At 44.3% G+C, this 15,260-nt stretch overlaps 1 protein-coding gene across 1 annotated transcript; it reads right to left on the bottom strand.

Moving 5' to 3' along the window:
- Positions 1 to 2,095, bottom strand: LOC308150105 (GTPase IMAP family member 9-like; the record flags this gene model as incomplete). The annotated part of the gene is made up of 3 exons (XM_080522970.1): positions 1 to 201; positions 1,163 to 1,713; positions 2,014 to 2,095. 3 exons carry the CDS (start codon positions 2,093 to 2,095, stop codon positions 1 to 3), a joined length of 834 nt encoding a protein of 277 aa, XP_080379096.1.
- Between the last annotated feature and the right edge of the window lie 13,165 nt (positions 2,096 to 15,260).

Consider the following 15,260-nt stretch of genomic DNA (forward strand, 5'->3'; position numbering starts at 1 on the left):
CTACTGCCCCTGCGACAGCACTAACTGATCCTCCTGCTGCCACTGCGACAGCACTAACTGATCCTCCTGCTGCCACTGCGACAGCACTAACTGATCCTCCTGCTGCCACTGCGACAGCACTAACTGATCCTCCTGCTGCCACTGCGACAGTACCAACTGATCCTGCTGCTGCCACTGCGACAGTACCAACTGATCCTGCTGCTGCCAATACACCTGAAGAGAGCCAGGCCCCTACTGCCCCTGCGACAGAACCAACAATACTTATAACTGATCCTGCTGCTGCCAATACACCTGAAGAGAGCCAGGGCCATACTGCCCCTGCGACAGAACTAACAACGCTTATAACTGTTCCTGCTGCTGCCAATACAGCAACAACGCTAATGAATACTCCTGCTGGATGGAGCCAGGCCCCTACTCCCACTGTGTCAGGACCAACTGATCTTGCTGCTGAATAGAGCTTGGCCTTTGCTCCCACTGCGACAGCACCAACTGATCTTGCTGCTGAACAGAGCTTGACTGTGACAGCACCAACTGATCTTCCTGCTGAATAGAGCTTGGCCCTTGCTCCCTCTGCGACAGGACCAACTGATCTTGCTGCTGAACAGAGCTTGACTGTGACAGCACCAACTGATCTTCCTGCTGAATAGAGCTTGGCCCTTGCTCCCTCTGCGACAGGACCAACTGATCTTGCTGCTGAACAGAGCTTGACTGTGACAGCACCAACTGATCTTCCTGCTGAATAGAGCTTGGCCCTTGCTCCCTCTGCGACAGGACCAACTGATCTTGCTGCTGAACAGAGCTTGACTGTGACAGCACCAACTGATCTTCCTGCTGAATAGAGCTTGGCCCTTGCTCCCTCTGCGACAGGACCAACTGATCTGGCTGCTGAACAGAGCTTGACTGTGACAGCACCAACTGATCTTCCTGCTGAATAGAGCTTGGCCCTTGCTCCCTCTGCGACAGGACCAACTGATCTTGCTGAATGGAGCCAGGCCCCTACTACTACTGAGACAACAAAAACGGATCCTGCTGCTGCCAATACACCTGGAGAGAGCCAGGCCCCTGCTGCCCCTACGACAGCACCAACAACTCTTATAACTGATACTAATACTGGTGCTGTATGGACTACATCTGAAGGGAGCCAGATTACAAATCTTTTAACCATTTCCTCTATCTTCTCCAGCAGCTCTGTGACCTGTCTGCGGTGACGTCTCTCTTTATTGTTGAAGACATGATATCGGCCCCCACAGCTGGTAATGAGCTTCCTTAGCTCTTTACTCTCTTTCAGAAACTGGTCAACTGACTTGTTCTCCAACTGATCTGAGTGTGTGAACAGGACCATGGTGTACATTGGAGCGTCCTCTCCAAAGTTCTCCTGGATCCACTTCACGGTGTCTTCCCTTTCCTTCTTTGTGTAACTGACGCCCAGCCTGACCACCAACAGGAACACACGGGGGCCTGGGAGACACACGGGGGCCTGTATCTCAATACACTCCTCTATTTTCTCTTTCACTTCTTCCACAAAGATCCCTGGTGTGTCAATGACAGTAATCTTCACCCCCTCCACGACTGCATGTTCTTTCTGACAATGTGCAGTTACAGATTCCTCTTTAAAGGCGTTTCTCCCCAGGATGGTGTTACCTGTGGCACTCTTCCCTGCTCCAGTCTTACCCACCACAACAATCCTCAGATGTTCAGAGGGCTGCCCTGATTCTGTGGAATAAAAGATAAGAAATGGAGGGATGTTAGATAGTAGTTCAGATCACAACAGTGGCAGATGGAGTTAAGCGGGTCTGTGCGGTGAATGGGAGCGTGTGTGTGTGTGTGTGTGTGTGTGTGTGTGTGTGTGTGTGTGTGTGTGCGTGTGGTTTGGTGGGTGTGTTTGCAGGCAGGCATGCGTGCGTGGGTGGGTGGAGGAATGGGTGCGCGTGTGTATGTGGCCGGGCTGGTTGTGTGTGTGTGTGTGTGTGTATGTGTGTGTCTGTGTGTGTGTGTGTGTGTGTTGCACTGTACCTTGGCATTGAGCAGTAAAGAGTTGCAGACACAGTAGAACCAGGGAAAGGATCCACAGAGTCTCTACTCTTCCTCTTGCCATCTCAGCAGCTACCTCGACCAATCAAAAGCTTCAAAACAGATGGAGACATTATTGGAAAAAACAGTCAACCCTTCAAGACATCTGACATGGAGTGTTTATTAGGGTTGGGCGCTATCCAATTTTTTACACCGTTAAACCCTTCCCAAATTTTACCGGGATTAAAAATCACATTGTCGGGCTTTGAGGGAGCCGCCAATTTCAAATGATGAATTTGTGACAGTGGCTGGTGAAAGGTGGACCAAGTCAGCAAGGTCATTTTTCTGTTTTCATTTTTAGTGCAGATTGTAAGCTTTCAAGTGAAGTGAGAATCTGGAAATACTTGAAGAAGACTTAAATGTGCTCTCTACTCCAGCACTAAATAAAGGTTTTAGAAGTTTGAAGTCATTTGTCAGTACTATCTTTATTGATAACAAATAGATTTCCACTGCACACGTGTTCAAACCACATCCCTGTTCAAAACACATACCTGTTCAAACCACACACCTCTTCCTCAAACCAAATTCCTTTCTATGCCTTCTGACACCTGCCCAGATTCTTTAGATTCTTCAGACTTTAGACTGACCCAGTTGAATTATATAAATAAAACACATATTGGGCTGGTTTCACAGACAAGGCTTAAGTCTATGGACTTAATCTCACTTTCAATGTAAAACCTCCTTTAAAGATGCTATTTAACCCAGGATTAGTCTTAATATTAATAATAATAATAATAATAATAATAATAATAATAATACAATGATTTGTAAATGCACTTTACATTTGGAAATCTCAAAGTGCTACAGATTAAAAACAAGAAAGAAAACAAATAAACAAAATAAATAAATAAAAAATCTAATAAAAGGCAAAAGAAAAAAAGGCTAATAAAAGGCTAATAAAAAGGCTCTATTAAAAAGGAAGGTTTTAAGGCCTCGTTTAAAAGCATCCACAGTCTGTGGTGCCCTTAGGTGGTCAGGGAGAGCATTCCACAGCCTGGGAGCAGCCCAGCAGAATGCCCGATCCCCCATGCACTGCACTGCACTCCTGACCTAGGTCATATTTAAGTTTTATTCAATCAACTGTCTGGTAAATATAGAAATAAAATGTATCGGACTGTGAAACTACTTGACACCAATTGCATATACTTGATTGATGATATGTTGAACAATTTATTATCTTATCCAAGATGGGCTTCTTGGATAAGATAATACATTGTTCAACATAACAAATGTTATTTGGTGAAGCAGTGGTATTGTCATACTTTAATGTAAAAGATTAGGTTCTATTCTATATTAGGCCTGTATAATATTTATCAAGCAACAAAAATACATGTACACAGACCTGGCATCAATTATAGTTGACGTGTTAAACATATGCTAGTCTTCGTTAAAAGGCAGCACATCTAACAGGGATGCTGTTCAAATAATAACTTTATTTAAATACCACGTGACATGCTCACAAAATAATTGTTAAAATCGATAGACATAATAATACTCACTTCACTTGAAGTTAAACGACCTGTCTGTCTGTCTGTCTTGTCTTGTACTGTAGCAACACACTGCAAGATGCAATGTCATTGTTATTCAAGGAAACAACAGATGAAACCTCCCGCCTATCGTTTCTCTAGAAGTGTTGCTGGCGGGGGTTTCCCACACCGAGGTATGTTGATCGGAGTAGAGCATTTCCAATGAAATCAAATCAAATCAAATTGTATTTGTATAGCGCATTTCTTACAAGATGCAACTCAATGCGCTTCACACAATGAAAATGTTCAGTCAATCAGTCAATCAATCAATCAATCAATACTGACAGAGCCGCGAGCAGGCAAAAGTAAAAACCTGTATACTATGTAGCCAGGAAAAATTCCCTTGCAGCCCTCTACCAATAGAGCGACTACTAGCCAGTTTGCTTACCAGTACCCAGCGGTCCCCAAGGGGAGGCCAAGGACCACCGGCACAAAGCAAGCAAGCAAGGGCAAAAACCTGTACACCATGTATCCAGGAAAAATTCCTTGCATATTATCGGCGTACACACTGTCCATAAATTTAGTGTTATATTTGCATCGTTCTGCATCCAGTATGGTCACAGGTCCTGCCAAAAGAGAATCTTAAGCACAGTTATGATGCAACAACACAATAGAGACAATAAAGATGACAGCAATACAACCTGAGGGTGGTCCTGGTACACCCTTGTACCGGTTCCAGTACTGCTCTAGGTGCTATTTGGAGCTGACAGTGCCTCATCAGCACCCGGGTCCATTTTCCTGTCAACACAAATCTCAAAACACGAGTATGGTGTAATGGCCTAGTGATCCTAGTTCTATAATGTCCAATGTCTCCCTTAGTATCAAAAGGCGACATTGAATAAGTAGGTTTTGAGGTCACGCTTAAAAATGTCCTGAGTTTTAGACAACCTCAGGCCCTCAGGTAGGGTGTTCCACAATCTAGGAGCATATATGCTAAAAGCTGATCCTCCAAATCTCTTTGTCCTAGCCTCTGGCACTATTAAAAGTTCCGTGCCACTAGACCGTAGGGGTCTAGCTGGTGTGTATCTTATGAGCATGTCCACCATGTAATTGGGTGCATCACAGTGAAGTGATTTATAAACTAGTAAAAGGATCTTAAAGTCTATTCTATGACTGACAGGGAGCCAGTGTAGTGATCTCAAGACAGGTGTGATGTGCGCTCTTCGTTTGGTCCTAGTAAGGACACGAGCAGCAGCATTTTGAACCATTTGTAGTCTATTTATCATTTTTTTGGGGAGACCTGTCAGGAGAGCATTACAGTAATCTAGCCTACTAGTAACAAACGCATGCATTACTTTTTCAGTGTCTGCCTGGGAGAGAAATGATTGTACCTTAGTGATGTTTCTTAGATGGTAGAAGGATGTTTTAATAGTGTTATTAATATGAGTTTCAAAATTTAGATCTGGGTCAATTATGACACCAAGATTCCTGGCCTGACAGTTAGTGTTAAGAGCTAGTGTTTTCAAGTGTGCAGATAATTTCTCTCTCCCAGTTTTCTCGCCAATGATCAATACCTCTGTTTTTTCTTGATTGAGTTGGAGAAAGTTTTGTGTCATCCAAATATTAATATCGGCAATACAGTCTATCAGGTGGTCGATCATCTTGTAGTCGTTGGGAGTTACTGAGATATAAAGCTGAGTGTCGTCAGCATAGCTGTGGTAGTTAACGCTATGCTTCTTGATAACAGAACTGAGGGGTAGCATGTATAGGCTAAAAAGCAACGGTCCTAAAATGGACCCCTGGGGAACTCCACAGGTTGTGCTATAATTTTTTGACTTATGGTCACCAAGGGCTACAAAGTAGTCTCGGTCAGCCAGGTAAGTCCTGAACCAGTTTAAGACCGGACCTGAGAGGCCAACCCAGTTTTCAAGTCTCTCAATAAGTATGGAGTGGTCTACCGTATCAAAGGCTGCACTTAAGTCTAAGAGTACAAGAATCGAGTTTTTTCGAGTCTGCATTTATCCTAAGGTCATTAGTTACCTTAAGCAAAGCGGTTTCTGTGCTGTGGTATGATCGGAAACCTGACTGAAGTGGGTCATACCTATTATTTAAGACTAAGAATTCATGAAGCTGTCTATACGCTGCCTTTTCTAAAATTTTGCTTAGAAAAGTGAGATTGGATATTGGTCTACAGTTTTTTGGATCAGAAGGATCTAGGTTACTTTTCTTCAGGGTGGGTCTAACCAGGGCAGTTTTAAGCGCCGCTGGAAATATCCCTTTAAGTAGGGAGTGATTTACAATGCCTAGTATGTCATCAGACACAGATTCAAAAATGTCCTTAAAAAAGGTGGTAGGAATAGGGTCAAGAGGACACGTAGACGGTTTAAGCTGTGACACAATTTTACCTAATGTTTCCGTACTAATCATGGTGAACATGCTCATTGTCATGTTCTGTGGTGGCGGATCTGTGGTGCTACACAAACCTAGTCTTTCCTGAGTAATACACATTCTAATATTTGTTATCTTATCCCTGAAGTGGGCTGCAAATTCCTCGCATTTGGTGACAGAGGCTGCGCCGTCTAGAGTTCTAAGAGCAGGGTTTACAAGGCAATCAATTGTCGAGAACAAGACCCTGGGGTTATTCTTGTTTGTAGATATTATCTTTGAGAAGTGATTTTTTTCTAGCATTTCGCATTGCCAAGTTAAGGGCAGATATATGTTCTTTAAAAATATTCTGATCAATCTGTAATTTGCTCTTTCTCCATCTGCGCTCAGCTTTCCTACATGTTCTCTTTAGGAGATTTATTTCACTGTTTCGCCATGGTGCTCTCCTCTTGGCTCCAACCTTTTTTAGTTTGGTAGGTGCCAGGGAGTCTAGGGCCATTTTTACTTTATTGTTAAAGGTAATTACTAAGTCGTTTTCACATAACGTGGGAGTTGTGTGATTACTGTTCATTAAAGCTTTGAAATGTTCAGCCACTGCAGGGGTAAGATAACGTTTTTTAACAACACGTTCAGCATTGCTTTCAGCTTTACGTGTTACAATGGTAAAGAAAATACAGAAATGGTCAGAGAGGGCCAGGTCGCTGATACCTGATATTGAGACCTCAAGACCCTTTGTAATCACAAGATCAAGGGTATGGCCATGATTGTGAGTGGGTTCATTGACATGTTGGACAAAATCCATAGATTCCAAGAGGTCAATAAATTCCCTAGCCCTCAAGTCAGCCTCATTATCAACATGAAAGTTAAAATCACCAGTGATAATAATCCTATCATAGTTGGGATGGATAATGGATAGGAACTCAGAGAAGTCAGGTAGGAAGGTAGGGGCTGGTTTCGGCGGCCTGTATACAGTTACCGTAAGAATAGGTGGTTGGCATGCCATAACTGTGGCATGATATTCAAAGGAGGAGAATATATCAAAGGATATGCTCCTGCAGTTTAGGTTATTTGAAGCTATGGTAGCTGTTCCTCCCCCCTTTTTTCAATTTCTGATTGATTGGAAAAAACTGTAGTTGGGGGGAGATGCCTCAATAAGGGCTGCTGCTCCATTTGTATCTAGCCAGGTTTCTGTGAGTAGCATACAGTCGAGTTTTCTATCACAAATGAGCTCATTTATGATAAATGTTTTTTTGTTTGATAGGGACCTGATATTCAAATTGCCATGGAGATGTCATTTTGACACTGGGACTGACTCGAGGGCATACTTAATGAAATGGGTAATACATTTCTCAAATTTGCGCCATGTATTGCCTTATTTGTGGTGGAGGGAGTCCGATGGGAGACAATAGTCTGGATGGCATGTTTGGTGTTAGAGGAATGGATCGGACTCATCCCACATCAGCGTTGACAGGGCACCGGCCAGGTCTAGGGCTGGACAGCGAGGTCCATGGACATCGACAGCAGGCGGGCACCATACCTGTTTGGGTGAAACCTATCTCTCGCAAACAGCTCACTACGGTTAAAGAACAATACCACTTACATAACACTTACTCTGTCCTCACAATTGCGCTCTGAGCAAGGTTAGACAGGTAGCGAACAGAATGAAGCTCCAGCTTCTTCAGTGTAGTTTAATTGAAGTTTCAACATTGTAAAACTGGAAATACAAACAAAGATATACAATAATGAGTTAGGCTAATAACAAAAGGCTAACAATAAGATAGACTAACAACATCAAAACAACAAATAGAAACTCAACAATTAGAACGAACATTATGTAACATTACACTGTTTGCTGCATCATCTGCTACAATGCAAACTGTAAACAGAGCATGAACTAAGGTTGCTAGGCAACCAATAGAACTACAGGTGCAATACCTAAAACAACCACTAGAACTGCAGGTGCAGTACCTAAAACAACCACTAGAACTGCAGGTGCAGTACCTAAAATAACCACTAGAACTGCACATGCAGTACCTAAAACAACCACTAGAACTGCAGATGCAGTACCTAAAACAACCACTAGAACTACAGGTGCAGTACCTAAAACTACCACTAGAACTGCAGGTGCAGTACCTAAAACAACCACTAGAACTGCAGATGCAGTACCTAAAACAACCACTAGATAGTAATGGAACACTAAACTGAGGTCAGAGCACTCCCCACCTGGTATTAATCACCATTATACCAGAGTCCTTCTGTTCTTTACTAGATAATAACGAAACTATGTCACTAATAGGCCTAAGGTATTCTTTGACAGTTTTACCAGACTGTGTTTAACAGACTGTGTTTACTAGACTGTGTTTAACAGACTGTGTTTAACAGACTGTGTTTACAGTCCAAGGCTGGGTCACCTGACCCGCCACGCTCCCCTAAGACCACCACCACCACCTCCACCCACCAAGCCTCCCTGGCCAAGAGGCCCAAGGCTGGGTCACCTGACCCGCCACGCTCCCCTAAGACCACCACCACCACCTCCAACACCTCCACCCACCAAGCCTCCCTGGCCAAGAGGCCCAAGGCTGGGTCACCTGACCCTCCATGCTCCCCTAAGACCTCCTCCACCACCACCTCCAGGGGGAAGAGAGACCCAGGCATTGGGTCCTCACCCTTCAAAGAGGAGCCTCTGGCTGTGCCCGTTTCCCCTCCCACCCAGAGAAGGACCCCGACACAGAGAAGGAGTCCCAAGGTCAAGGTCAAGACTGACTAACGTAGTTTTATTGTCAGTGTTCGTAATACCAACTGTTGTATAGAGACTTTATCTTTATTTTCAGTTTTCTTTTTCAAATCAAGAGCAATAATGACACTGAAATGAAAAAAGGATTAAAAAAAGGATACAGTATTGTTCTATACACGAGGTAACGATGGATCAAAGCCTGGGGAGGGGATGCTACCCCAGCCTTCTCCACCAGAGGGCGCTCTAACAACAGGTTAGAGCAGGAGAAGGAACACCTGACTACAGCTTCTCAAGCATGGAATATAACTGATGTATGTTCACCACACCGTAGACATGGTTACTATACCTGCACTGTCATGTTTAACACCTATGTTGTAAATGTTGTATCATTTTGTAGTTGTTTTGTTTTGTTTGCCACAGTGTAATCTTTTCACTCCATATCAAACCCCCGTATCAAGCCTGTCATTCTATAAGTTATTTAAATTTAGATTCTCTCCTATTGACTTATTGTTTGCCCCAAATACACCTATCGCACTAAAGACACCTGACTTGGCTATATGACATCACACTAAAGACACCTAACTGGGCTATATGACACCTGACTGGGCTATATGACATCACACTAAAGACACCTAACTGGGCTGTATGACACCTGACTGGGCTGTATGACACCTGACTGGGCTATATGACACCTTACTGGGCTGTATGACACCTGACTGGGCTGTATGACACCTGACTGGGCTATATGACACCTGACTGGGCTGTATGACACCTGACTGGGCTGTATGACACCTGACTGGGCTATATGACACCTGACTGGGCTGTATGACACCTAACTGGGCTGTATGACACCTGACTGGGCTATATGACACCTGACTGGGCTATATGACACCTGACTGGGCTGTATGACACCTAACTGGGCTGTATGACACCTGACTGGGCTGTATGACACCTAACTGGGCTGTATGACACCTGACTGGGCTGTATGACACCTGACTGGGCTGTATGACACCTGACTGGGCTGTATGACACCTAACTGGGCTATATGACACCTGACTGGGCTGTATGACACCTGACTGGGCTGTATGACACCTAACTGGGCTATATGACACCTGACTGGGCTATATGACACCTGACTGGGCTATATGACACCTGACTGGGCTGTATGACACCTAACTGGGCTGTATGACACCTGACTGGGCTATATGACACCTAACTGGGCTGTATGACACCTGACTGGGCTGTATGACACCTGACTGGGCTGTATGACACCTGACTGGGCTATATGACACCTTACTGGGCTATATGACACCTAACTGGGCTGTATGACACCTGACTGGGCTGTATGACACCTGACTGGGCTATATGACACCTGACTGGGCTGTATGACACCTGACTGGGCTGTATGACACCTGACTGGGCTATATGACACCTGACTGGGCTATATGACACCTGACTGGGCTGTATGACACCTGACTGGGCTGTATGACACCTAACTGGGCTGTATGACACCTAACTGGGCTGTATGACACCTGACTGGGCTGTATGACACCTGACTGGGCTGTATGACACCTAACTGGGCTGTATGACACCTGACTGGGCTGTATGACACCTAACTGGGCTATATGACACCTGACTGGGCTGTATGACACCTGACTGGGCTATATGACACCTGACTGGGCTGTATGACACCTGACTGGGCTGTATGACACCTGACTGGGCTGTATGACACCTGACTGGGCTGTATGACACCTAACTGGGCTGTATGACACCTGACTGGCTATATGACACCTAACTGGGCTGTATGACACCTAACTTGGCTATATGACACCTAACTGGGCTATATGACACCTGACTTGGCTATATGACACCTGACTGGGCTGTATGACACCTGACTGGGCTATATGACACCTGACTGGGCTGTATGACACCTAACTGGGCTGTATGACACCTGACTGGGCTATATGACACCTGACTGGGCTGTATGACACCTGACTGGCTATATGACACCTAACTGGGCTGTATGACACCTAACTTGGCTATATGACACCTAACTGGGCTATATGACACCTGACTGGGCTGTATGACACCTGACTGGCTATATGACACCTAACTGGGCTGTATGACACCTAACTTGGCTATATGACACCTAACTGGGCTATATGACACCTGACTTGGCTATATGACACCTAACTGGGCTATATGACACCTAACTGGGCTATATGACACCTAACTGGGCTATATGACACCTGACTTGGCTATATGACACCTAACTGGGCTGTATGACACCTGACTGGGCTATATGACACCTAACTGGGCTGTATGACACCTGACTGGGCTGTATGACACCTGACTGGGCTGTATGACACCTGACTGGGCTGTATGACACCTAACTGGGCTATATGACACCTAACTGGGCTATATGACACCTGACTGGGCTATATGACACCTAACTGGGCTATATGACACCTGACTGGGCTATATGACACCTAACTGGGCTATATGACACCTGACTGGGCTGTATGACACCTAACTGGGCTGTATGACACCTAACTTGGCTATATGACACCTGACTGGGCTATATGACACCTGACTGGGCTGTATGACACCTAACTGGGCTGTATGACACCTAACTTGGCTATATGACACCTGACTGGGCTATATGACACCTAACTGGGCTATATGACACCTGACTGGGCTGTATGACACCTGACTGGGCTGTATGACACCTGACTGGGCTGTATGACACCTAACTGGGCTGTATGACACCTGACTGGGCTATATGACACCTGACTGGGCTATATGACACCTGACTGGGCTGTATGACACCTAACTGGGCTGTATGACACCTGACTGGGCTGTATGACACCTAACTGGGCTATATGACACCTAACTGGGCTATATGACACCTGACTGGGCTGTATGACAGCTGACTGGGCTGTATGACACCTGACTGGGCTGTATGACACCTGACTGGGCTGTATGACACCTAACTGGGCTGTATGACACCTGACTGGGCTGTATGCCACCTGACTGGGCTATATGACACCTAACTTGGCTATATGACACCTGACTGGGCTGTATGACACCTGACTGGGCTGTATGACACCTGACTGGGCTATATGACACCTGACTGGGCTGTATGACACCTGACTGGGCTGTATGACACCTGACTGGGCTGTATGACACCTGACTGGGCTGTATGACACCTGACTGGGCTGTATGACACCTGACTGGGCTGTATGACACCTGACTGGGCTGTATGACACCTGACTGGGCTGTATGACACCTGACTGGGCTGTATGACACCTGACTGGGCTGTATGACACCTGACTGGGCTGTATGACACCTAACTGGGCTGTATGACACCTGACTGGGCTATATGACACCTGACTGGGCTGTATGACACCTAACTGGGCTGTATGACACCTGACTGGGCTGTATGACACCTGACTGGGCTGTATGACACCTAACTGGGCTGTATGACACCTGACTGGGCTATATGACACCTAACTGGGCTGTATGACACCTAACTGGGCTGTATGACACCTGACTGGGCTGTATGACACCTGACTGGGCTATATGACACCTAACTGGGCTATATTACAAGCTCTTTTGGAGTTGGTGTGTACACAGGTGAAATAGCATGCTGACATCTTGATAGATATAGTTACTCTTCAACTCTTTACCTAATAGTGAGCCTGATAATTAGGAGAAATTATGTATTTGTTTGATTACTTAATACCTCCTTAACAATTAACAACATAAAGTATGGATATTATTATTATTATTATTATTATTATGAACATTACAATACATTAAATCAGTATTGTTCATCAATGGCACTTCAGACTACTGACTGATGTAACTACAGCCTGTTACATTGTATTTGGTTTTTTATTTTAATTTTTTTAATTTAACCTTTATTTAACCAGGCAGGGCCAATAAGAACTCATTCTTATTTGCATTGGCGGCCTGGCAAAAGACAAAAGCCTCTTGGGGGGTGGGGGTGGGGGGGGGGCTGAAAAGAAAACAGGTTATATGTTAAAAACAAAGAAACACACACGACAGACAGCGGCACACATCCAAGCATTTCCAGCACAGTTAAAAGAGTAAAAACATACATACATTTCCACACCTCCTCCACTTACAGTCACAGCATCAAGTTTAAGGGACAGCCACATAAACCCGCACAACATTAAGCACAGCAGAAAGCACACTAACAGCATTAGAGAATGTTATGTTATGTAAGGTACATTCGGTTGTTGTCTGCTTTGGTGTTTCAACTGACTTCTGGGGGGGTATTCCATCAACGTTGCTAAAGGAAAATCCAGGTATATTTTGATCAATCTTTTTATTTTTATTTTTTAAGCCTGGATTTTCCTTTAGCAACGTTGATGGAATACTACCCTGAATTGGAAATATTTTATAGTGAGAGAGTTGGTGAGAAAATTGCTCTGAATCAAAACAGACATGATCTCAGCAGGGAATCTAACCCACAACCTTAGCGATGCTAGCGCCATGTTCAAGCCCAGAGACGGATATAATGAGAGAGGACACCCTACCAAACACCCACTTCACCAGATCCATCAGATCTCACTGACAGTAGAGATTGAGATGGATTAAGGAGTTTAAAAGCTCTTCAGGAGACAACCAATGATATTGATCTCCTCTTGCATAAGACGGAGGGGGAAGCTGAGAGGAAACAGGATGCTCTTGACATTGAGGAGGCTGACACCTCTTCATGGTGCAGTCTTCCTCTCCTTTGTCTGCAATGATCTCTAACTATAGGATAGGTTAAAGCAATATGGTAGACTTACACGAGAACCTAATCTCTGACCATAGGATCTTCTTATCCACGGACCCAGATGGGCATCCGAAGTGATATAAAGAGTTTACCTCGATCAATTCTCTTCATCGATATCACATTTTTTCAATTTTTCACAATTTTGCATGCTATACGATGCCACATTTTTTCCCCCGAGACGGTAAACACGGCCTAAGTCACATCCAGTTTTCTCCAACTGGAGAATGTGTCATGTCCGGTTTCAACACCACATTTCCATACCATTGGTCGGCCAACCCAAAAAAAAAAAAAAAGTCAAAGGTCAAAGATGGTGCCAAAATATCTCCAAATGGCCTAAACATATAGGTGTCCGCCTAAACATACCTGTACTAAAACAGGTACAAAGTTGCATTTGCTCACATTACTAGCATCAACTTTGGCACAAGTACTAATAAGACCCTGGAGTACTGATTCCTAGATGATTTGGGCTTGGTTATCAGGTTTCCAAGGTGATATTCACTGTAAAAGCAGTTTTTTTTTTAGGCGGAGACTGAATTTGAGATGTTTTATAATGTTCTAGCTCTATTTGCTCTGACACAGTAACATAGATTTTGATTCTGACACTTCTACAGCCACCCCACAGGTGTTAGCTTTCATTTGATAACAATATCATTATGAAGGCCCTTGTGATTGTGGAGATATTCTATATTCACTGTGGGCATGTCATTTCGAGCAGAAAACCAGAAAAATTAGGTGGATAAAAAAGCAATAGGGTATAGTCACACTAGGAACCTGATCGCTAAGCATAGGATAGGTTAAAGCAATAATAGTCAGGTTTGTTATATAATTCCGTGGGAATTTTTTGGGGATTTGCTAATCTATACATTTTTGGAAAGGGCATTTTATGAGGAATCAGAAAATATATGTTTCCATTTGCACAGATGTCTGAAAGGCGGCCATCTTGCCATTTACAAAATGGCCGCCATAATACACACGTTTTGTAATATCTTGGCTTCTAAATAAGCTAGAACATTGATTTTAACTGCTAAACCTACATTTTCAGGGTCAAGGAATCCAATGGTTGTAGTTACAAAGCTATTTTTTTATATTTATTGTAGTTTTTCTATTACTTCGTTTTTCGTTACTTTGTTAGTAGGCCTACGTGAGTCCAAAATGACCCACATGCATTCTATGGAATCTCATGGGAACCTCATGGGAATCTCATTGGAACCATGTCAAGCTGAGGAGTCCATTAACTGGAAGCAATGCATTCTATGTCAGTCAGATGATGACAAAAAAGGAGTCCTGGTGACAAATCCTAAATTAGAGTCCTATAGGCTCATACTGCAGGTACTTCAAGAGAGGGCCAGTTTTAATGATGGGGACTATGTGCAAGTCCAAAGCAGACTACAGAACTGCACACCAGAAAAAATGTGCACTGAGAAGGCAGTCTGGCATCGTTCCTGTCACTCGAGTGCATCCAATAAGGACAAGATAAAACGTGCAAGAGACTACCATGCACATGCTTTAAGTACAGGACACTACACTGTCAAAAAGCGTGGACAGAAAAGAGGAAGCACAGAAATGGCTGAGCCAATCCCCTCAACATCTGGTTCCTCAGTGCTATTCACACGACCCCATACAAATCCACTGGATAAGGAACAGTGCTTCTTCTGCCAAAAGGATGATGGACAGCAGCTGTACCAGGTCAGGACTGAGAATGCTGGTAAAGATCTCAAAGATGCTGTGGAAAGATCCCATAATACTACAGATGGTTGTGCCCAGACTGGGTGAGCTGCATGTCGTCATGGCTGCCCTC

Source organism: Nansenia antarctica (genome assembly GCF_963989245.1).
Source record: "Nansenia antarctica genome assembly, chromosome: 2".
Lineage (NCBI taxonomy): Eukaryota > Metazoa > Chordata > Actinopteri > Argentiniformes > Microstomatidae > Nansenia > Nansenia antarctica.